At 38.4% G+C, this 25,291-nt stretch overlaps 1 protein-coding gene and 1 long non-coding RNA gene across 21 annotated transcripts in view; one reads left to right on the top strand and one right to left on the bottom strand.

The window, feature by feature from the left end:
• LOC127656955 (neurexin-3a) overlaps nucleotides 1-25,291 on the bottom strand; it is a 421,181-nt gene that overhangs the window by 240,677 nt on the left and 155,213 nt on the right. For 10 of the 19 annotated variants that reach the window (XR_007972220.1, XR_007972221.1, XM_052145540.1 and 7 more), the window contains 6 exons: nucleotides 24,890-25,271; nucleotides 22,636-22,826; nucleotides 22,358-22,531; nucleotides 18,364-18,378; nucleotides 17,529-17,555; nucleotides 15,596-15,715 (listed from right to left, as the gene is read on the bottom strand). Coding sequence is in view for 16 of the 19 variants with exons in the window: in XM_052145540.1 (XP_052001500.1) it covers nucleotides 15,596-15,715; nucleotides 17,529-17,555; nucleotides 18,364-18,378; nucleotides 22,358-22,531; nucleotides 22,636-22,826; nucleotides 24,890-25,271 (909 nt within the window). In the remaining 3 variants the exon portion in view is untranslated. The remainder of the gene's footprint in view (nucleotides 1-15,595; nucleotides 15,716-17,528; nucleotides 17,556-18,363; nucleotides 18,379-22,357; nucleotides 22,532-22,635; nucleotides 22,827-24,889; nucleotides 25,272-25,291) is intronic. The other 9 variants (XR_007972222.1, XM_052145546.1, XM_052145532.1 and 6 more) reach the window with 3 other exon arrangements.
• LOC127656972 (uncharacterized) lies at nucleotides 6,518-8,152 on the top strand. 2 transcript variants are annotated; one of them, XR_007972224.1, is made up of 3 exons: nucleotides 6,518-7,148; nucleotides 7,668-7,815; nucleotides 8,113-8,152. It is a non-coding gene; the product is annotated as an uncharacterized LOC127656972 (long non-coding RNA). The 2 variants fall into 2 exon arrangements; XR_007972225.1 differs by having other exon boundaries at nucleotides 8,076-8,115.

Raw genomic sequence — 25,291 nt, 5'->3', positions numbered from 1 at the left:
TCTAAATGGGTCATACAGTATTTTGCACTTTTGTAGCAAAATACTGTTAGTCATTTTTTTTTTTTCTTTACCTATAAGACAATAATTAAATTAATTAATTGAATGGGTATTGGAATGCACAGTGGGGGTCCAAAAGTCGGAGTCCACATTGAAAATCTGGTAAATAAAACTGTTTTTTTAAACAAACATAAATAAAATGTTTCAGGATTTTGACAATATGATTCTGTTTTATTTTTTTGGTCAATAATCAAAAAAGTAAGATTGTGACATTGGCCATGTTGAGAAATTCTAAAATTCATTCAAAAAATTTCCCTCAAAATGTTATGATGATAATATGATTGGTAGTTACAATTTTGCATTCAGTTAGAAAAATACAAAATATAAATATTTTCACCAGTAAACAATATAATTCATCTATTTGAAAAGAGCAAGGAAAATCCTGTTTTCCATAATATGTCCCTTTTAAGTATGCTGGCGAATGGATAGTCATCACAAACAAAAGCAATTAAAAAAACAGTAAAACAGATTAAAAAAAAAAACACAACATGCACCACAATTACTCATGCAGTACATAACGCTGTTGACAGCAAAAAGGGCCACCAGGTCGATATTAAACCTTCGCAGATCGATCAGGCTGTATCTTTTTAGACAGCTCCTTCATCACCTTATGCTTAACCTTAAACTAAACTAAAATAATAAAATGCTGCCAATTCAATTGGAGGGCCGAAAAGGGCCGAGCATATCACAACACGCATCATGAATACAGCGTAAAGTAATATTTGCTGTGAACACTCCAATCCATTTCCATTGTGCTGCTGGTTCACTTTGAGGCTGTCAGATGAAGTCATTTCCCCTGTCTCACAGCTCTTTATCTTGTGTCAGGGGCCATCGGAAATGCGGGACACCTGGTTGATGAATATGGACTCACATGAGCGATTCATCTTCCCAGTACCTCAGATTTTTCATCAACGGCACCATTTTTAACTGAGAGTCAGAGTAACAGCCCCACCCAGAGAGCACAGCATGAGCTATGGCAGTCTACAAACTCATCCAAGAAGCCTGATGACTGATTCTTATGAACTGCATAAACAACAAAGATTATCTGGTCCTTCATATGACAGTATTACGTTTTCTTTCTTTACCAGGACAGTGAATGATTTTACTAAATAATTAATCGTTTCATAAAATAGATTTTTATTCCATTTGGTAAATGGATAGATCATTCAAATATGACAATTCTCTCATTATTTACTCACCCCCATTCCTTCTCAGAATTGTAGGAATTTCTTTCTTCTATAAAACATAGAAAATATTAAATATATATATAAAAAATATATTTTAAAGGATGTATGTGTTTTTATCCATACAATGACAGTCAATGGGGATCAAAAATTTCAAGGTCCAAAAAGAACATAGCGGCAGCATTAAAGTAATGCATACTGAATTCTGAATGCTTGATGCTGAAGTTGCCAAGTCCTATATCCTGGTATCGTTATACATCAATAATACGTTGCATTTTCATTTTCTAGTGTTGATCAACATTTTGGTGACAGTGGTAGATTTTAAAGTACTTTTAGTTTAAATCGCATCTGCATTTTCAAAATAGCCCAACTGAGAGTGAAAATGCGAACCTGGCAACCCTTTTTCTGGTTTGTGTGCTGGACTCTAAGCATGAAGCACATATAAGCTGAACGAGCTTCTCTCATGAACATATCAAAGAGACCGTGGATGTCAAGATTTATAGTGAATAAGGAATTATATTTTGGCCTGTTTTTCTTACCCAAAATGATCGTATCACTTAAGAAGACATGGTTTAAATCATCAATCATGCAGTTGTATGGATTACTTTTATTTTGCCTTATGTACACTTTGGAGCTGGAAAGTTTTGGGCCCCATTGACTTGCACCATATGGACAAAAACACATCATTCATCCTTCAAAATATCTTTGTGTTCCACAAAAGAAAGAAAGTCGTACGAGTTTGAGATGGCACGTGGGTGAGTAAATGAGAGATATAATGTTTTTTGAGTCAACTGTCCCTTTAATTATAAATGGAAAAAGAAGTCATGTCTAATAACTCCAACTGTATACCTTTGTTATGGTAAGCTGATTTGTTCACAGTTCAAATCATATTTGCTTATCTATATTCATCGATATAATGTCATGTCTGCTGCCTAATTGACCTCCTCTGCATTGCATTGTCTACTGGCCGTACTGTCCATTTCCATTATGACTCTAATTAAATCTGCATATTAATTTGCTGTGTTTTTAACAGCAGTAATTGGCCAAATTCAGCTACTTAGTATGGAACATTTTTACTGAACGGCATGCAACTTACATTGCAGATCACCATGTTGGCTACAGCTATGATCTATGCTCAAAACAGACCGGCATTGTGCAATTTTAACTGTTATAGTCGCTATGAAAACAGTTATGAAACAACCACTTTTCATTGTCTTCCCTTCAAAAAGCTAAAGGCATAAGCCAAAATGTATTTTTTATCCAGCAAGCACAAATTATTTGTCTAATCGTGAGTCCAAAGTAATAGCACACCTCTCTTTAATAAGCTACGCAAACTGAGGTAAGATTCATGTCCGTACAACAAATTGTGCGGAATGACTTCTTGTGTGCTCCAAATTATGCCCCAAATTGCTAAACACTTATGGTAAGAGGTTTGTTCAAATCCCTAGCCCAAAGTCTGAGCAATAATAATTGTGATAGTGTCACGAACCCCGCTCCCTCGCTCCGCCCCCAGGGTCTTCCACGGCTCTGCCGGGTTCTGCTCCGCCCCCAGGGTCTTCCACGGCTCTGCCGGGTTCTGCTCCGCCCCCAGAGTCTTCCATGGCTCTGCCGGGTTCTGCTCCGCCCCCAGGGTCTTCCACGGCTCTGCGGGTTCTGCTCCGCCCCCAGAGTCTTGCACGGCTCTGCCGGGTTCTGCTCCGCCCCCAGAGTCTTCCACGGCTCTGCCGGGTTCTGCTCCGCCCCCAGAGTCTTCCACGGCTCTGCCAGCCTCTGCTCCGCTCTCAGAGTCTTCCACGGCTCTGCCAGCCTCTGCTCGCCCCTCAGAGCCCTCGCGGCCTCCGCCTCTCGAGTCTCCCAAGGCCCCCCTCCCAAGCCTCCCAGGGCTCCTCTCAAGCCTCCCAGGGCTCTTCCTCTCGAGCCTCCTAAGGCTCCTCCTCTCGAGCCTCCCAGAGCTCTACCTCCCAAGCCCCCCAGGGTTCTGCCTTTCAAGTCTCTCGAGCCTCCCAGAGCTCTACCCCTCGAGCCTTCCAGAGCTCCACCTCTCAAGCCTCTCAGGGCTTCTCCTCCCGAGTCTTTCAAGGCTCCTCCTCCCAAGCCTCTCAGGGCTTCTCCTCTCGAGTCTTTCAGGGCTCCCCCTCCCAAGCCTCTCAGGGCTTCTCCTCTCGAGTCTTTCAGGGCTCCACCCCTCAAGCCTCTCACGGCTTTGCCTCTCGAGTCTTTCAGGGCTCCTCCTCCCCTCGAGCCTCTCAGGGCTCCGTCCCTCGAGTCTTTCATGGCTCCACCCCTCAAGCCTCTCATGGCTTCGCCTCTCGAGTCTCTCAGGGCTCCTCCTCCCCTCGAGCCTCTCAGGGCTCCGTCCCTCGAGTCTTTCATGGCTCCACCCCTCAAGCCTCTCACGGCTTCCCCTCTCGAGTCTCTCAGGGCTCCTCCTCCCCTCAAGCCTCTCAGGGCTTCTCCTCTCGAGACTTTCAGGGCTCCACCCCCTTCCAAGCCTCTCAGGGCTTCGTCTCTCGAGTCTTCCAGGGCTGCTCCTCCTCCCGAGCCTCTCGGGGCTCCGTCTCTTGAGTCTTTCATGGCCCCCCCAAGCCTCTCGAGTCTTCCATGACCTTTTTCCCCGAGCCTCTCACGGCTCTACTCCCAGAGTCTCCAGAGCTTCCGAGGGCTCCGCCTCTCGAGCCTCCTACGGCTCCGCCTCCCGAGCCTCCTACGGCTCCGCCTCCCGAGCCTCCTACGGCTCCCCCTCCAGAGCCTCCCACGGCTCCACCTCCCGAGCCCCTCACGGCTCTGCTCCCCAAGACTCCAGAGCTTTCTATGGCTCCGCCTCTCGGGCCTCCTACGGCTCTACCCCCCGAGACTACAGAGCCTGCCAGGTCGTCGCCTCGGGGACCTCCCATGGCGCCACCGTCATTGGCTCCACCTCCAGAGCCTTTCAGGCCTTCGCCCCTAAAGCCTCCTTCGGCTCCACCTCCAGAGCCTTCCAGAACCCCACCTCCAGAGCTGCCTACAGTGCCACTTCTGACGGCACCGCCTTTCACGGCTCAGCCCGGACTTCCTGACCCTCTCACTGTCCTGTGGCCTCTTCCCTGGCCTCCGGACCCTATTCCTGTCCGGTGGTCACCTTCCAGACCCCCGGACCCAGTCCCTGTCCTCCAGTCGCCTTCCAGACCCCCTGACCCTGTCTCTGCCCTACGGCTGCCCCCTAGATCCCCCGACCACCCGCCTGTCCGCTATGTTCCCCCAGACCTTCCCTTGATACTGCCCATTGACCCCATGGACTGTCTCATTTCCCTCTGTGCCCCTTGGACTGCCCTCAATTTTGTTTGTGTGTTTTGTGGGTTGTCTGTTCAGGGTTTTTTGTTTGTTGGGTTCGTCCAGCACCACTTCCTCGCAACCGAGCGCGGCCGTCAGGAGCCGTACGTTTTAGAGGGGGGAGTACTGTCACGAACCCCGCTCCCTCGCTCCGCCCCCTCGAGCTCGCACGCCCGTTTTGCCCCCTCGAGCTCGCACGCTCGTTTTGCTCCCTCGAGCTTCCACGCTCGTTTTGCTCCTACGAGCTCTCATGCTCATAGCAGGTCTCCCTCCTCGGGCTCACATGCCCGCTCCCAATGGCCAGAACATTATGACCACCTGCACTCGTCTCAATCACCCCTTTATTCGTTTCACCTGCACTCGTCTCATCACCTTTCATTGTTTACACCTGCACCTTCCCCTATAAATACCACAGCACATCCGTTTCACGGGGGTTGGTTATTGTATTTAGTTTCCCGTGTCTTTGCCCCCGCTAGTCTCGTCTAGTTTTGATCTCCTCTTGATTATCCCCTTAGCTTGCCAGCTCCTCGTTCCCCTAGTACCCCTTTCTACTCCCTTTGTTAGTTTACCCGCCTCTCGATCCTGTTTACCCCGGCTTTGACCCTCGCTCCCCTCGACTACTCTCCCGGATTTGCCCCCTTTACTCTCTTTGATTCCCTGGCTTTTGACCCTACGCTTCCCTCGACAACTCTTCACTGGATTTGCCCGTTTGTACGTTTGCCTGCTTTTATTGTTTCAATAAAAGCAGTTTTTTGACTTACATTGTGACTGTCTCATCTTGTGTGTGTGTGTGTCCGGGTCACAGATAGCTGTCTTAGCAAGCTCCTCTAATTAAAATTTCCATCCTGATGCATCACAGTGACGCAGCCAAATGCATTTACACATTCGATAATTAAATTGCAGAACATTTGCTTTCTCTGACAAATGTTACTTAAGACTACACAAATGGTCTTATATTCATCTCTAATGCGTGTCTCTCTCCCTGCAGAGACGTATTGTCTGAGTAAAACTACATTGGACACAAGATAGCTGAAGGTACGCCTTTGCTTTTGTTGGCATCTTAATTGATGGTGTGGCTCAGACAGGTTCTCCTGTTTCTAATGGAGTGAGGAGAACACAGCTTTGATGAAGTCTCACTACCAGCAGGGGTGTGAAGCGTCCTCCTCCTCTTTCCTCTCCAACACTCCCAGCTAAGACAGAGAAAATGATGCTCCTTAATTACCAATACTCTGTTCATGTCAGACACACAAGGGGGAAAACAAATCCATCCCTCCAGCATGTTATTTGTGCATCCGTCTTTTTATTTATACGTTCATAAAACAAATGTTGGACACGGAGCAAAAAAAATAAATACAAATTCTCATCTAGAGTTTCAGATGAGATTTCAACAATGTCTCAAACTATGCTCAGATTTGTAAAGAAACCAAAGTCTGCATTCAAATGTCAAATTTCAATATGAACTCAAGTATTTCTCATTGAATTTTTCCAAGATCAAATTATATAAGCAGTACTTGCCATTCATGGACTATTCATGATCAGTACAAGTTATGCTCAATCAACAGTGTTTGTGGAATTATGTTGTTTACCACAAAAAACAATTTCAGCTCCCTGCTTCTCAAAAACCGAGGTTGCTAAGAGGTACTTATAATAAAGTGAATGGGACCAATTTTGCAGGGTTTAATGGCAGAAATATCAAGCTAATATTTTATAAAAGCAATTACGTTAATTCATCTGTTAAAACGTGTATATTATTTGAGCTGTAAAGTTGTTTAAATCATCGCTTTTGTGAAAAAAACACTATTGTAAGCAGCTACAGTCTGAAGAAAACACTGTTGTCAGGTAAGCAGCTACAGTCTGAAGAAAACACTATTGTGAGGTAAGTAGCTACAGTCTGAAGAAAACACTATTTTGAGGTAAGCAGCAACGTTAATTCATCTGTTAAAACGTGTATATTATTTGAGCTGTAAAGTTGTTTAAATCATCGCTTTTGTGAAAAAAACACTATTGTAAGCAGCTACAGTCTGAAGAAAACACTGTTGTCAGGTAAGCAGCTACAGTCTGAAGAAAACACTATTGTGAGGTAAGTAGCTACAGTCTGAAGAAAACACTATTTTGAGGTAAGCAGCTACAGTCTGAAGAAAACACTATTGTGAGTTAAGTAGCTACAGTCTAACGAAAACACTATTGTGAGGTAAGTAGCTACAGTCTAACAAAAACACTATTGTGAGGTAAGTAGCTACAGTCTAACAAAAACACTATTGTGAGGTAAGTAGCTACAGTCTGAAGAAAACACTATTGTGAGGTAAGCAGCTACAGTCTGAAGAAAACACTATTGTGAGGTAAGTAGCTACAGTCTAACGAAAACACTATTGTGAGGTAAGTAGCTACAGTCTGAAGAAAACACTATTTTGAGGTAAGCAGCTACAGTCTGAAGAAAACACTATTGTGAGGTAAGCAGCTACAGTCTGAAGAAAACACTATTGTGAGGTAAGTAGCTACAGTCTAACGAAAACACTATTGTGAGGTAAGTAGCTACAGTCTGAAGAAAACACTATTTTGAGGTAAGCAGCTACAGTCTGAAGAAAACACTATTGTGAGGTAAGCAACTACAGTCTGAAAAAAAACACTATTGTGAGGTAAGCAGCTAGAGTCTGAAGAAAACACTATTGTGAGGTAAGTAGCTACAGTCTGAAGAAAACACTATTTTGAGGTAAGCAGCTACAGTCTGAAGAAAACACTATTGTGAGTTAAGTAGCTACAGTCTAACGAAAACACTATTGTGAGGTAAGTAGCTACAGTCTGAAGAAAACACTATTGTGAGGTAAGTAGCTACAGTCTAACAAAAACACTATTGTGAGGTAAGTAGCTACAGTCTGAAGAAAACACTATTGTGAGGTAAGTAGCTACAGTCTGAAGAAAACACTATTGTGAGGTAAGCAGCTACAGTCTGAAGAAAACACTATTGTGAGTTAAGTAGCTACAGTCTAACGAAAACACTATTGTGAGGTAAGTAGCTACAGTCTGAAGAAAACACTATTGTGAGGTAAGTAGCTACAGTCTAACAAAAACACTATTGTGAGGTAAGTAGCTACAGTCTGAAGAAAACACTATTGTGAGGTAAGCAGCTACAGTCTGAAGAAAACACTATTGTGAGGTAAGTAGCTACAGTCTAACGAAAACACTATTGTGAGGTAAGTAGCTACAGTCTGAAGAAAACACTATTTTGAGGTAAGCAGCTACAGTCTGAAGAAAACACTATTGTGAGGTAAGCAACTACAGTCTGAAAAAAAACACTATTGTGAGGTAAGCAGCTAGAGTCTGAAGAAAACACTATTGTGAGGTAAGTAGCTACAGTCTGAAGAAAACACTATTGTGAAGTAAGCAGCTACAGTCTTAAGAAAACACTATTGTGAAGTAAGCAGCTACAGTCTGAAGAAAACACTATTGTGAGGTAAGCAGCTACAGTCTGAAGAAAACACTATTGTCAGGTAAGCAGCTACAGTCTGACGAAAACACTATTGTGAGGTAAGCAGCTACAGTCTGAAGAAAACACTATTGTGAGGTAAGCAGCTACAGTCTGAAGAAAACACTATTGTGAGGTAATCAACTACAGTCTGAAAAAAACACTATTGTGAAGTAAGCAGCTACAGTCTGAAGAAAACACTATTGTGAAGTAAGCAGCTACAGTCTGAAGAAAACACTATTGTGAGTTAAGCAGCTACACTCTGAAGAAAACACTATTGTGAGGTAAGCAGCTACAGTCTGAAGAAAACACTATTGTCAGGTAAGCAGCTACAGTCTGACGAAAACACTATTGTGAGGTAAGCAGCTACAGTCTGAAGAAAACACAATGTGGTGGCCATCAAGGGACCTCAGCCTGGAAAATCACAGCCACCATCACTAAAAAGCCTTGGGGAATTCATTTGGAACTGTATAGAACACTTTTTTCAAAAGCCATTTTTGAACGCGTTGTGGATCTTGAGTGCCAACTGCTTCGCACTTAGGAAAGAATCTGATTTTAATCGATGGAGTCTAAACTTCTGAATAATCACCTCAGTAAACTGAGAAGGTCTAGTGGATGCTGGTAAATTCCTTTAAGCAATATTTATTTGCCACGAGTTCATTTAACAGGCAATGTTGCTGCTAACAAGTCATTTATTACCACAGCTCAATCAAAGTGATTGCAGAGTGTGTCCAAATTAATAAGCAAAGACTTGGAATGTGAGAGGTTAGCTATAGCTGTTGATCGAGGCAACAAATGCATCTTGTTCATAAGCTCTCATAATGGAGTTCTTGTCTAATGCAATAACATTGCACACACAGCCTTCATCTTAATTTCAGAAGGGCAAATACTTCTGTCACAAGTATTCACTTGAATATGCGATAAGCAGTGGTAAATGTAATAGGACAAAAAGCATTTTGATAATCCCTGGCCTTGGATGAACCAAGTTACATTAGTGCAAGAATGATAGCCGGCTTCAATGAGTTACATTCTATTGGCTGATCTGGCATTGGATGCATTCTTATTTTTCAATCAAATATTCTCATACGGGTTTATTAAAAACAGTGCAATTAAAATTTTATGTAAACTAGGCAAAGACTAATTGTGATTGCAAAGATGTGCATAAACAATAGTTTTAGTTGAGTTTGTTTCAGACCACAAACCAAAATTCTGCAATTCAGACCACAAGCCACAGTTCTACAATTCTGGATGCATGACCAATCAATAAATGATTACAGTTTTGATGCATGGAGGCATATTATAAACAATGTGATTTGACCTTTGAAAGGGTGAATGACTGCAATAATCTATTTGATGCTCAAACTTGTCATTGAATATCAGATGTTCTGAATTTGCTTATTTATGCAGTTTGCTTCAAGCACAAACACAAAACTGTGCATATAAATCTTGCTTTAGGAATAATTTTAGTTACTCAATGATACAGCTCACAGTCAATACTCTTGTTGTTGTTTGCCATAATTTATACCCAGAATTATTAACCAATAACTTTGAATGTATCTATTGACAGGGTTGAAACAAAAGAAAGCCTTATCCTTGTTCATTTATGAAAAATGTTTTTCTGGTTTGCAATGGCTTGACCTGCAGTCTCCAAATAATTAAACAATCAAAGAAATGTCTGCAAAATTACTGGCAAATATTCCTACAATATTAGCACATTATGCAGAATACAGAGTGCTATATAGCCTTATAATGCATTATTAAAATATTCAAATCTTATTAGATGTTCTGGCAAACATGGCATAGAACGTTTATGGCCATCTTCATCTCTAAATAATGCACTACTGCCACCCAGTGTCACAGAGTGAATCGAGAGCGGTTCAGATTATGGCAATTACTAAAACATTACACAAGAGATAGTAGTCGCAGTTTGTTTTACTTTATAATAGCACTTATCATCCAATAAAACCCCTTTATTTATTTGTAATATAAAAAATAGCCTATATAAAATTTTACAAATCTCTAGCAAAAAGACAGCAATGCTTTTAGCTATAGAGACATTTCTGATTTTACCATAACATTAAAGAGATAGTTCACCCAAAAATGAAAATTCTTTCATCATTTACTCACCCTCATGCCATCCCTGATGCGTATGACTTTCTTTCTTCTGCTGAACACAAACACAGTTTTTAAGAAGAATATTTCAGCTCTGTTGGTCCTTTCAATGCAAGTGAATTATGGACAGAAATCTGAGGTTCCAAAAAGCAGGTAAAAGCAGCATAAAATAAATCCATATATTAATATGACAGATGTTGGTGAGAAAGAGTTAAACATATTTTAGTCCTTTTTTCTATAAGGACTCTATTCAAACTATACATCTGAAAGTGAAAGTGGAGATTTAATAAAACAGGATTTAAATATTGATCTGTTTCTCACACACACACTTATCATATCACTTCTGAAGTTATGGATTAATCCACTGGAGTCACATGGATTACTTTTATCCTGCTTTTATCAGCTTTTTGGACCTTCAGATTTCTGGCCGCCATTCGCTTGCATTGAAAGGATCAACAGAGCTGAAATATTCTTCTAAAAATCTTCGTTTGTATTCTGCAGAAAAAGAAAGTCACACATATCTGGGACGACATGAGGGTGAGTAAATGATGAGATAATTTTCATTTTTGGGTAAACCTAAATGCCCTACGAATAATAATAATAATATAAAAAGGGAATTCGGTCTGCATCAAACTTCCTCTTGATTCCCTCCCTATATAAAGTCAGTCAGATATTCTCCCACACTGACAAAGCCAACACATACACATCACTCTCTCTGCATTATTCAATTAAATCCGCCCCTATCTTCACAAACATGCTTTTGATTCACAGCTGCCTCTCTCACAAAAATACGTGGTGTCAAAGCAGCAGGCTAGCGTGTTATTCCGCATGTCAGTCTTCAATCTCTGGAAGGTCAGTGTGTTGTTGTTGCTGCAGAGGGAGGGGGTCCAATTACAGTCATATCACATTCACACACTGAGACGCTTTCTCCATCTGTAGGAATGCTGTTTATCTCCACCAGCTCACAGATTACACCCTTTATTGTGGCAGTCGTGTCAAACAAAGGCATCATTCTGACTATAGAATAAAGATTGTCTGTTCAATTGAGGTGCGCTGTTGTTGATTGATTGGAGTTGGATTGACTCACTGTGATCTTGGTTGTCAGGCTCTCTTTAGACAGATATTATATGTTGTCCAAAAGTCTGAGACTACATTGGAAATCTAGGATTCTAAATTTAATTTAAATTTAAGGATTTTGAAAAAATATAAAACAAATACAATTCTGCTCTTTCTTCTGTAGGTCTCTAATTGAATAAGAAAATGTGTAATTTTGACTATGGAAACTCCTTTGAACAAAAGGTCACTTTTCCTTAGTTCCATGGAAGAACACAAGATGGATGATGCTCTTTGGAATATTCACAAATTATGCTGGGATACCATGATCTGGTTTTGAATAATGTGTGGAGTGCATTACAGCTCGAGTGTATGATGTCATACAATGTCAACAAAAACAAGTAATAAGAAATTTAGAATTTCATGAAAATAAATAGATTCTCAAATTCACTCAAAATGTTATGCTTATAATATAATGTGAAATTAAGATATATATATATATATATATATATATATATATATATATATATATATATATATATATATATATATATATATATATATATATATATATATATATATATTTTTTTTTTTAATTATTTTTTTTAACTAAATTAGAAAAATGAAAAATAGAAGCATTTTCACTAGTGGTCTCAGACTTTGGACCCCACTGTATCCACCTCTTTCCTAATTCCGGAAGTGTTCCATGATTTTCCTGTTTTCTATTTCCGGTCTCCTATGTTTTCACCCGCATCAGCTTATATTCTTAGCGGATAAGGTATTACATTTGTAGAAATTGTAAAAAAAATAAAAAAAAATTAAAAAAAATAAGTGTAACTCCATAGCAGTGGTCGTCAACCTTTTTAAGATGAACGCCTCCAAGGGTGGTGATGTAGAATTCTGTGCCGGATTCAAATGTTTTCTGCATCTCACGCCTTGCTTCTCACTGATTCTCGCAGAGCTGCAAGTTTAAGAGCTTAAGACCAGTCTGCGAGTAAAAACGCACTCTCTTTGCCTCGCGCTGCTCTGTCTATTGAGCTGTTTCCATCTACAGAGCCAAACAGGTGCATTAGCCGATGTTGTGCCTCTGCCTGTGTACTTGACGCTTAACCAGATACTTCAGATGCGTCACTAGACTTCAAAATCAGAAGAACCTCGGTACAAATGTGTACCAACCTGTATAACTGAGAACCAACTGATATACTCCAAGTCTAGATAAACGTTTTAATGCAAAGAGGAACTTGATGATAGATTTGATTATTATGATGATTATGACCTCTCTCTACTAATTTGCACTCAGCGCACCCTGGCATCCTTTGAATCAAGAGTCAAGATAACCATTTTTATTTGTTTTGTTTTTTACAGTGCCAGTGAGAATATAGACGACATGAAACGATGATCCAAGGTTAGTTACGTTGATTTCATTAAGTCCTTTGAGTTGTTATGACAGCCAACATTGCACAAGTTGAGCGTGATATTCATTTTGACCTCAAATAACAATTAAATGGTCGTTGTTAGTTCTCCATCTGGATCGCTCATTTCGTTTAGTTTTACACTGCGTCTCGAGACCAGAAACAGAAAACAGGCAATTAGAATGATCATGGTGCCGCCCAGTGGTTGCTCAGAAAACTGTGGATAATGTGGCCTATGTTATGTAGATGTCCAACTGTTATATCAATTGTGTTTTTATATTTTTACTTCTAGCACCCATAATTTACATAATCCGATCTGATTACATCCATAAAGATGTTAGTAAAGTCAGGGGTATAGCAGCTATTTTAAAAGTGGGGGGACACAGCTGTCAATAGGTGGCTCGCACAAACCAACACTTAGTGCAGTATTAATATATTACAGTAAATATTAATACCTATAAGTATTATTTACTTTTAATATTTTTAGTACTTTAAAGATTCAAGTATTGCAAAATTAGCTGCAAAAAATAAAGGGCATCTTGTGGAGCACATGACAATAAAAGTCTAAGCACAAGCTGGTCCTGAATAAATTATTTAATCAAGTACAATTATGTCAATTAGTTTTTACTCTAATTGTGCATTGTGGGATTTAAATGTAGCCAAGTGGCTCAAATGTTTTGACTACGTTCACCAAAATTCATTCAGATCCATTTAATGATTCAGTGACCATTTCTGATGATGCCAGAAGGTGGTGACAAATGAGTGTCTTCTGTGAAATTATTTAGTCACTGAATCAACGATCAAAAGAAAATGTTAATCCTTTAAAATTTGTAATTCTACATAACTACAAAGAGACTTTAGTAGAGATTTTAAGCATTAGAAGAACAAAGCAAATCTATTATTTCTCAACAGTTTGTGAGCTGCTAAGCATGACTTTTATCAAAAGATGACAATAATAGTCTTATAATCATTATTTTTGTTAACGTCCTTGGGGTATTATGTATACAAAAACTGTTTACCTGTTCACTATAGTAAAATGTACACAGTAAAAGTGTTCCAAGAACACAGCAGATCTATCTTTTTTCCTACAGTTTGATGACTGCACACCAACACAGAGGTAAAAAACAGGAGCTGATACTAAAAACAGCTTTACATTTTTAACACCGATCTAGTAATCTGTTTAAATTGGAAAAAAAACAACCAATCAAACTATCACCTCCCAAACATAATGTAAAAAGCACAACTTAATGAAGACTCATGCGCTGCTATAAACTCCACTTACAGTGTGTGTGTGTGTGTGTCATGTTTATTCTGTTGATTCCATGTCTTTTATTTTGAATCTGTAACGTATTATAGCTGGCAGGACACAGGAGCAGACGAAGACGATGATGAAGTGAACCCAAGTGCAGTTTATTTTACAAGATTAGTGAAATCAAACAAAACAAAACATAACTTGATTTGACATAGACTGTGATACATAAACATGGACTTGACTTGGCATGACAATGTTACACCAAACAATACTCGACAAGAGACAATGGCAAACATGAGGGCTTAAATACACAGACATGGGTAACAAGACAATAACAAGAAAACCAATCACAAGAATGAACTAATAAGACAAGGAAACAAGAACCAATAACATAACAGAACTGATAACAAGTAAACGAGACACATGAACATAGAGGGAAAACAGGATATCACATGACTAGGGAAACGGGAACTAAACTTTTCAAAATAAAAGACATGGAATCAACAGAATAAACATGACAGTGTGTTTAAAAGAAGGATCATCCTTTGTTTGTTTTTTCTACTGTACACGTAATACTCCCAATCAAGAACGATATGCCGATACATAACTCTCGTTTGTGTGTTCCTCATCTCAAGATTATTGATATACTGTCAATCAACATCAATGCCGATAAAAAAATTCATAAATGTTGAAAGCAACTTTGTAGAAATGAACTGTTGATTAGATTGTCTGACTGACGGCCTATTACGTAAGGGTTGTTTTGGCTCATGAAACTCACTTGTGATTGGCGGGATGGTCGCTCAATCAGCCCGAAGTAACAAAATGCCAAAAATACTGTATTCAAATCCACTATTTGAACTCGGTATGGGTTTAGCTTGGAAAAGTGCGGGGGACAAAAATCACCTTTTTAAAGAGTGCGGGGGTTGTGTCCCCCACATCCCTCGTGGCTGCTACGCCCCTGAGTAAAGTGATGAAGGATTTGAACTTTAAAAGCCTGGTCATGAGCAGACGTTTTGATTTTGTGTTCCTCTGATGATTGAGTTTCATCTCATTAAAATCTTGTTTTCATCTCATGGCTTCATGGCACTTCAATCAGCTTTTTACTAAACTGACCCCAAAGATCACACTTCAACTCTCTATGAGTATAACACTATACAATCATATTCAAAGGTTAAACATTTTCTTCTGCAATTACTTTTAACCAACTGAAACCAGTGCCACTACTGTTTATAGTCAATTCCCCTCAAGTTCACAGAAGTGTCCTAGCAGAGAAACCACAGTACAGTACATGTGCCAATAAGTTTGACCAAAAAGTGTTCAAATGATCAAAATTGTGGCCAGTATATCTATTGTTTAAACAAATTTCATTTGTGAAACATTTTCCTTGAGAAATGTGCATGTCCTGTTATTCTTTAGAAAACAAATACGCTACAGTTGGTAGAAGTACCTTCTACCAGCATCAGAAAGTAAATATCACGTACCTTTGGCGTCTTCAAACCAGTCTTCAGAACACAAATGCAGTGTGTTTGTATATGTGTTTAAGCGCGTGTATAAGTGTTTGTGCAAGCAAATATTATTTGTGTTTGTGACACATTTGAGTGTAGATTATCGTGGGCTCAATTAATCTTTCAGAGAGTAAAAGTGTTTTTGTAGGAGTGTTTTTGTAATTCTAGCTTACATTTAAATTCTGTACACAAGTGAATTGAAAAGTTAAATAAACTAAGGAAACCAAAGAGGACAGAGGGTGACTTACGGTCATTACACTGCGTTCCTGTGTAGGAGGTCATTGAGCAGTCACAGGTGTAGTTCTCCCATTGCTGGATGCAGATCCCCATGTTGGCACAGGAGTCTTCTTGGCATGTAGTGCTAGGACCTATGGTAGCAAAGCAGAGCAATGTAATACTAGGGGCAAACGTCCCGCTATGCTGTCAGCTGCCATGCAGGTGTTTATGCATCCGTATGCATGCAGTTTGGGTTAGTAGAGGTACTCAAAAGACATCCCGAAAGCTGTTGAACATACTGAGACATAGCATTCCCTATATGATTCGATTTTAGTAATATATACAGGGCAGAGAACGTCATACTGAAGACATATTCAACATGGCTTGTTACAACAGTAGATTCTTACAAGGGGCCAAGCATGAACTTTCAAACATCTGCACAGAGGAACAAAGGTCAATGACAACATTTAATAGCAAGATGTGTACATAGTCGAGTATGTACTGTTGTTACAAATGTTAAGACCAAATAGTGTGCACACCAGCCACGTGCAATAGAGTTCAGCGTGTGCCAAACACATTAGTTATTTGGCAAACTTGGGTTCATTTTGAGGGAATGCAGCAAGAACAATAGAGCTCATTGCCCAATTCCGTGCAAGGGAGTGAAAGCATTCCCCTGAATTTACCATGTAAACAAGCTAACTGCAAATAAATTGGGTTTGAGTGCATTTCTGTTGTGAAATAAAAACATAAGGGGGTTAAACACAAAGAAACTTTAGTTTACTGTAAGAAAAAAATAGAAGAAGTGCATTTATTGCGCAAACGCAAAGTGCAACTTCAATGCAATTGAAAGGTTCATAAAATGATTCACCCCACACTATTTACTATTACAAATATAAGATATCAAATTGGAAATCTGAGAAAAAACATCTCCTAAACTTTCACGATGACTCATGCTCATATTTGTTATAAAAGCACTCTTACTGGTGTGATGTTCTTCTTAAACTTCGATCTTGAAAAATCAGAGCCAAAACACTCCTCAATATCTAACAGTCTCATGACAGCTCGTAATAATTGGTACGAGACAGTAAAATCGTAAGATATCGCATGACTTTTATAGAGACCAACCAATCAAAAACGGAATCTTGATGTGATACTCTAAAATTATTTCTTTCGTTTTAAACCCCAATGTTTTCTTTGTTCCCTGGTTCACAAACAGTAAGATACTTTTTTTTTTTTAAAATGACTTAGGTTCAGGGTTTGGGCCAGGGGTCAGACTTCATGGTTAGGGTTAGGTTTGGATTAGGGCTTAAACTTAAGGAAAATCATAATAACATTGTCTGTCGGCTCGCTTATTTATCTCTATGGGAGCCAACTTGTATGATTTTGCCATCTTGTACTATTATTATGACTTGTCATGAGATCAAGTTTTCAATTTAACATCTTTCTGAGTTAAAGTGCTCTGTGTAGTTTATATGTGCTGGCATTTCTAGTTCAGTGATCACGCCTATCCTATTAATTATTTTGCTAATGGTATTCCTGATCAGTGCATCTACAGGCAGACGAGAATCGACCCAGGGTGAGATCTATAATAGATTCGTCCGAGCCATCTTCACCCAATCTCAGCTAAATGTCGTTAGCGTAAAAAAAGGAAAAGAAGCAAGACTATATACAGCAAAACAAGACATGATGACTTAATTATAAAGGAGGGCTCATGATTTATTAATATAGACTCTCAGTTGCAATCATTACTTTTCTCTTCTCACTTTGCATGTCCCACGACCTCCACATAGAAGCAAGGCATTCGTCTATTAAAAGAAGTGAACCATTTTATACCAAGACATTGTTACAGTGAACCAGCTAGTGTCCGCTTTATGTCTGGGTGTTGAAAGAAGCAAAAAAACAAAAACACCACAAGACAAACAGCAGCTTTCAGCCGAGCTCAGAATGGAACTGAACCTTATGTACCTTGTAGATCTGCTTTGGTGAAACCAACTTTGTTAGGCAAGGAACAGAAAAGCGAAAACAATCAAACAGGTAAGAAGGTGGTTGATGGCTTCTGTTAATAAAGCAACCGCTTTAATAACAGGACATGCTTTTACCATTCTTAGGAAGGGTTTGCACTCTTTAATTTAATGTAAAATGAGTTAGAAGTAATAGTAATAAAATCAATGATCAGATTTTGAATGGCTGCGTAGAAAACGTGTGATGGCACTCAATGAAAGTCTTTCTCATAGATGCAAAGCAAATAACATTAACTTGTTTGATTTGCCAAAATACATGATCTTATAGGCTTGCAGGCTAATTTGTAAAGTAATTTACAAGTAATTAGTGAATAAATATGCAGACAATCACTTTTCATTAACATATAGTCTACTTAAGTCAACATTTGTTTGACCTAAGAGCAAAATGATGTTAAAATGACTTTCAGTTGCACAATATGGATATGATAAAAAAGTTAACGCTTTACGTAAATAATAAAAACATTACGATTATGTGAGGCAAGCAGTTAGGAGTGACACATCATGATCTTGCATTCTGTAAAAAACAAACAAACAAAAAAAAAAACAATGCAGCATTACTGCAGCATGTAATCGAGCCCTTGCCTTCCTAAGCACAGGTGCATCATTGCCATCTGGTGGATGAAAAGCTTCATTACAGCAAAAGGGAGCGTTCATTGCATTATGAACCAGCAGAGATTCTGTTGCCATTGTGTAGCCATTCCACACACGGCTTACATTTGTACTAAGAACATACAGAGAGATGTTTTCATGCGTCTCTGTGAACATAAAAACCTACTCACGTTCACTTTTCGATGCTGTGCGGGAGAGATAAATGTAAACACACACAAACACAAAGTTGTTCTATTCATGTATGAAATGAGGAGCTGAATTTAGATGGTGTTGGATGTGTCTCTTGCTGTGTATAAAGTATGACATATTCAAAATAAGGGTCATTTGTCTAGAATAAGCTCTGCACAGTCTGTGCATTCTCTCAAACAACTTTATGAGGTGCATGTACAGTACAATTTATATTTGTCTAAAAAATAAAGTCAAGCATACAGTAAAAGCATAAGCCTCTAGCTCAAAAGGTTTTCAAGATCACAAGAATTTAGTCAAGTGTTTAAAACTTTTGACTGGCAGTAGTTCAATTATCCAAAAAATGACGGTTTACATAGAGCAAATTCCATGATAGGATATGATAAGTGTGGGTGAGGAAGCAGATCAATATTTAAGTCATTTTCTACTGTCAATCCCACTTTCACTTTCACATACTTCTTCTTTTCTTCTTGGCAATTTGCATTCTTCATGCATATTGCCACCTACTGGGCAAGGCGGAGAATTTATGGTAAAAACGGACATAAATATTGATCTGTTTCTTGGAACACAAACTATTGTGAGGGAATGCAAAACTTATTGAGAGGGCACGAAGAACTATTAAAAAAAATAAATAACCTGTCCTGTCCTCTAAGGGGTTCCTTAGATAAGTGTGGGTGAGAAACAGATCAATATTAAAGTCAGTTTTTACCATAAATTCTCTGCTTTGCCCAGTAGGTGGCAATATGCATGAAAAATGCAAATTGCCAAGAAGAAAAGAAGTATGTGAAAGTGAAAGTGGGATTGACAGTAAAAAATGACTTAAATATAGATCTGTTTCCTCACCCACACCTATCATATCACTTCTGGAGACAAGGATTTAGCCACTGGAGACTTATGGATTACTTTTAAGCTGCCTTTATGTGGTTTTAGAGCTTCAACATTTTGGTCTTCATTCACTTGCATTGTATGGACCTACGGAGCTAAAATATTCTTGTAAAAATCTTTGTGTTCAGCAAAAGAAAGAAAGTCATACACATTTGGGATAGCATTAGGGAGAGTAAATGATGAGAGAATTTTCATTTTTGAAACTAAATGTGTTTACAGTACTGTACTTTCAATTTAAGTCTATAGGGACAAGAATTCAGAAGGGTTTAAAAGCAGAAATGTGCTTATTTTTGTGACTATTAGAATTAACACATGCAATGTTTGCTATTTGAACAGCAAAACTGTCTAATTCATTATTTTACTTGTAACTGTTCTAGGCGGATGAACTTCTGGATGCTGTAGAAACGCATTTCTCTGGTGGTATTTGCTCTATGTAAACAGTCCTTTTTTGGATAATTAAACTACTACCTGTCAAAAGTTTGGAAACACGACTAAATTCTTGTGATCTTGAAAGCCTTTTGACCTAGAGGCTTATGCTTTTACAGTATGCTTGACTTTATTTTTAGAAAATATAAATTGTAAAATACATGCATCTCATAAAGCTGTGCAGAGCTTATTCTAGACAAATGGTGGCTACTTTAGTTAGTTAAAATATAAGATTGTTTGGACTGTTACATTTTATTGGTCACTACATAATTCCCATACTTCCATTTGTGTTATTTCAAAGTTTTGATGACTTCTTAAATATTGCTATATAAGAAGAAGAAAAAGGAAAATAAGTCATTTGGACACACCACACAATTTTTGTTAATACATTTTAAGAATACTTTTCTGTGGTGATTGACAACATGTCACAAATGCTGTTGATAGAACAGTTTTTTTACCTGGAACATTTATTTTACAGTGAAGCAAGGCAGCTATATGTGGATGCACAGAAATCACATCTTAATGGATCCAGGCTGTAAAGTCCCAGACTTTAAATTGAAAAGTTAAATTTTATTTGCTGACAAACAGTGATGTTATAAACTGCATGTTTTAAATTGCACATTTGCTCACTGTGAATAGGTCTGTGCCTTATTGGACGACAAAGCAGTAAATGCGCATTCGTTTAAAGGAACGAGTAATTTTCACATATATTAAGGCCTGTGGTGTTCATACACCAGATCTCAGTATTTTTGTCTTCTGTAATGCTTTTACTGTTTCCAATCACAGACATCATTATACCATTAACAAGCAGAGTTAACAGACTCTCATACAGTCAAGCAACAAAATGTGAAGATGATACAACAAAAGACCAAACAAATTTAATTGATTCAATTTTATTCTTAAACTGGTTCAGCAACATGTGAAAGTAACATGAACTCAAAATCAATGAAACAGCATTGAGATGTGATGAATAAAGTCATGATGAACAATTAATTTTGTGATGGATGGACAATCATAGAAATGTTTGTACACAACGTTTTACTAAAACAAGACATTTCTATAATAAATAAAATGAAGAATAACAGAACACTGAGAACAAAAGAATGATTCAGACAAAAAAAAAAAAAAAAAAAAAATTATTGCAAGCCTACACAACATTTAAATGTACAGAAAACAAAGATATTTGCATGCACAATGGCAGAAATATCATGTCCAAAATAGAATGGATATTAGCAATGAGTCAGTAAAGGAAAATTCTTGTATGGTTTACAAGTTATCCATGCTCAGATCTTTAGAACATGTTTGGCATTTAACATAAAACCTTTATTTTATGTTAAACTATTTTTTCCATAATTTGCTATGACTGAAGTTTAAAAGCTGTTAGTCTCTACAACCTTGTGGTCACCATATTGAAAACTGTTGACACCTGTTTCAATTTATTGACACCCAAACTGTCAAATTTTATGTAGTTCATCATTCCAAATATAGTCACTTTTTGGTGCATTTCCATTTACTTGAGAATTTAATTTGCTCTTTCTTTGTACTGATATACAACACTGTAAGACTACTTTGATATGTAATTAAATAACAACTATTATATATAATCAAATGAACAAAGACTTGTATTATGTAATTATGTACAATATGCTAATATTATATCTATTTAAAGGAATATTCTAGGTTCAACAGACATTAGCTCAATCAACAACTTTTTTGCATAATTTTAATTACAATAAAATAATAATAAAAAAAAAAGCAAAAAATGAGGTAACAGTGAGGCACTTACACAGGAAGTGAAAGGGGCCAATTTTGTTGTGCTTGAAGGCAGAAATGGGAAACTTATAATTGAATAAAATCACTCACATTAATTATTCTGTTAAAACATATATTATTTGAGCTGTTAAGCTGTTTAAGTATTTATTTTTATGGTTGTTTTAAGGATATATGCCACAAAGTTGGATATAACTTTACACAAAAAAGGTAAGAAATTTGATCACACTCAATTCTGTTCAAAACTCAAAATTTTTACGGATTGTCCCCCATTCACTTTCATTGTAAGTGCCCCGTTTTTGCTTTTTTGAAGAAGAAGAAGAAGAAGAAAAGGAGGGTCAAAATAAATGTTTGTGGTAATCAACATTATGCCACATATGCTCTCGACTGAGCTTAACTTCTATTGAACACGGAATATTCCTATAACTCACATTCAAATCTATCTAATACATTTAACTAATTACAAATCATTTCTTTTACAAGTAAACTCTACATTTAAAAATCTAATTTCAAACAACAACTGTGGATAAAATTTACATAACACATTCTCCATAATTACCCAATAGCTGCCCATTTTTATTATAATTTTTTTATTTATTTATAATTTTTTATCTGAACTCTATCTTGATTCAAAATACTGCTATGTAAATATTCCTTCATAAAATATGTTTGTAACAATGTCATACTAATTGATACAAACAATGACTTGGCTGATCCTAGCATGACCAATGTGGCCAATAAAACTATTTTAGGCTTAACAAAGAGCTACCTGGGCAAAAGATTTGACAAGCAGGGTGAGAAAGATGGTGTGATGGGTCAGTGAGGTGGAGATGGAACTACTGTTTGCATTCATGAGAAAGAACGGGCTCCTTGAGCTAGAGTTGAAAGAAGGTGTACCTTCACATCCTCGCTCGATCTGACCGCTGCGGAACAGGGCATCATTTATGAGGTCAGGAAGGCGCCCGTTCAGGTCCACAGATGCCAAACAACCCTTGAATCCGTCCCTGGATGCTACCAGTTTCGGTAAGCTGTTGTACATGTTGGGTCCCAATCCAGCAATGTAGAGGTCACCTAAGTATAACAGAGGTAATATAGACCCCATAGTGTTCATATCATGTTCACCTACCTTCTGATTGAGGGAATGCAGGTATATGAATTTGAGTTGGTTCACGTACCTTTTAAGTCCAGATTTTTTGCACCGTTGACAACTTGGCTCACTGCCTTGGCATCGACTTTCAGTGTGTGAATGTTACTGTTGTCTCTAGTTATTACAACGTTATGCCACTGGTTGTCATGGAGAGCTCTTTCACTGTTGCCTTTGATTACATTGGGGCCATTTCCAAGATCAAACACATAATGTATGTACCTATAAGACAAAAATGTGAAAGCCCAGCTTACAAGTTGAGTCTGATTTCAAAGCTTATATTCCATAATTGTTCTCAGACCTTTCGATGTTTATAAATAAGATGAAAGTCTCAATCAGTACATTTACAGTTACCTGCGTTGCGCCCAAGCAAGTGTTTTGCGTAGTCAAGCTACAGTCTCCAGGCCCAATTTTAAGAGTGCTTTGCCTTCAGCACAACGTTATGAGATATGTTACACTGGCAAAGCCAGTGGGCATGGTCATGAAGTTTTGATAAACATGCAATACGTCAAGGCGCAAGAGGCAAAATTGCACACAAAGCACTAATAGGCTGGGTCGTGTGCAATTTAATTTGGAGGTTCTTTTCTGGTTGTTGCACCGTCTGCATCCTATAATGTATTCCATTCCCTGTTAAGCAAGTCGATATAAATAAAGTAAGTTTATTCGTAATAATGGGGTAGTGTAAATGAGCTGTATGGAATGCATTTCCTGCTTTGTGACTGTATTGTCGCCTGCGCTGCTCCGTAACGCGATGTATGTGTTGTAATGTTGTGATGTTCTCTATCAGCCTCTTTGAGACTATTGGCTCTTGTCCTGCTCGCCCATATCTCATCTGCTTGAAATATGCTATGCTTCTCTCCATTTTTCATTTGTTTTAATGTATATTTGTTATATGTTTCTCTGTTTAATGCTTCATTTCTATACAGCATCTTTGAGCTTTGGAAAGGTGCAATACAAAACAAACTTATTAGTATTGTTATTAATTAATCATATTGATCTACTAACACACAAAGATGACCATCTTTTGACAGTGCCTCACCCGAGTGGATAGATGATATGAAATTAGTTACACTAATATCATTAACTACTTTGAGTTTTTATGCCAGCTATCAACTGCAAGTTGAGCCTCAACTCACTTTTACACCAATTAACACTTAAAATGGTTGTTGTTCTCCTTCTGAATTGCTCGTTTTGGTAGTTTTTACATTGCTTATTGTGGAAAATGGTACCAGAATAAAGTCCAGGGGCAATCAGAATCATCATGAATACATGACACAGTGTGTAATTAAATATTTGAAGGATGTCAGCTGACATCCAGTTAGTACACCTGGGTGACTAGGAACATGAAATTGTTCAGCCATGACTTCCTTTTTCACATGGGTATAAATATGAGGTAACCCAAAGGCCAATTTCCCTTAATCATCAATCACAATGGGTAAGACCAAAGAGTAAAGTTATGAAGTGCAGCAAGATGTTGCTGAGATTTACAAAATGGGAAGTGGCTTTAAGAAAATAGCTTAAGCATTGAAAATGCCCATATCCGCCATCAGGGCAATAATTAACAAGTTCCAATACACAGGAGATGTTAAGAATCTGCCTTAAAGAGGACGTGTGTCTTTAATGTCTCCACACATGGTGAAGTGGATGGTTCGAGTGGACAAAAATTCTCCAAGGATCACAGCTGGAGAATTGCAGAAATTTGCTGGGTTTTGGGTCAGATAGTCCACAAAACTACAATCAGACATCACCTACACCACCACAAGTTGTTTGGGAGGGTTTCAAGAAAAATGTCTCTGCTCTTATCCAACAAAAAGCTCAAACTTCAGTTTGTCAGACACTACTGGAACTTCAAATGGGACCATGTTCTATGGTCAGATAAAACAAGAAGAGTGCATTTTGGCAGCAAACACTCTCAGATCCCATGTGTTCTCAAACCTCATTAGGTATTTTAGGAGACGATACAGAGCTGTTATCTTGGCAAAGGGAGGTTGCACAATGTATTGAATAAAATGGTGCCAATAATTGTGCCACACATACAGAATATTTGACAAAATTATGTTTTTTGATAAAACTTGTGTTGTGTTTGCAATTGTTTGATATCCATTAGACTAAAGTATAGATTTTTGTGAATATTTTGAATGAAATATCAAAAGGATAAAAAATAAAGACATATTTTTCACATCCATTTTTACTCATATTTACCAAGGGTACCAACATTTTTGGCCACAACTATATAAAAAAAAAACCTGTAACTGAGTGAGCTCTTCTTTCATTAACAAGCTTACCCTTTCACCAGCTCTACAGCGATGAAATCGCTTCCATCTCCACTGTTGAACAGGATAAATCCATCTGGAGAGGTTGTTTTGAACTGGAAGAAAAGGTGCATGGATGTGTAAGCCTGTAAGGTGGCTAGACTTAGGTAACTGTTCTTGGATTTGAACGTCACAGGGTCTGCAATGATGGAACGCATGCCGAAACGGGCGTTGAGCTCGCAGTAGTCGATGTCACCGTTCTTGCACAGGTCGATGTAGAGCATGCCATTGAATTTGAGGCTCTGCAGGTGACCAATGAAGCTGGAGGGAATTATGGAGATGAAACGGCGTTCTGTCATCACACCCGTCTCAATGTTGTGGAACTCTAACCGGGTGTGGTCCCCCACCATCTGACCTAAAAGTCACAGCAGGTTG

This window comes from Xyrauchen texanus, chromosome 16 (assembly GCF_025860055.1).
Source record: "Xyrauchen texanus isolate HMW12.3.18 chromosome 16, RBS_HiC_50CHRs, whole genome shotgun sequence".
Taxonomy (NCBI): domain Eukaryota; kingdom Metazoa; phylum Chordata; class Actinopteri; order Cypriniformes; family Catostomidae; genus Xyrauchen; species Xyrauchen texanus.
The sequence above is the reverse complement of the archived record's forward strand: the minus strand, read 5'-3'. Positions and strand labels throughout refer to the sequence as shown.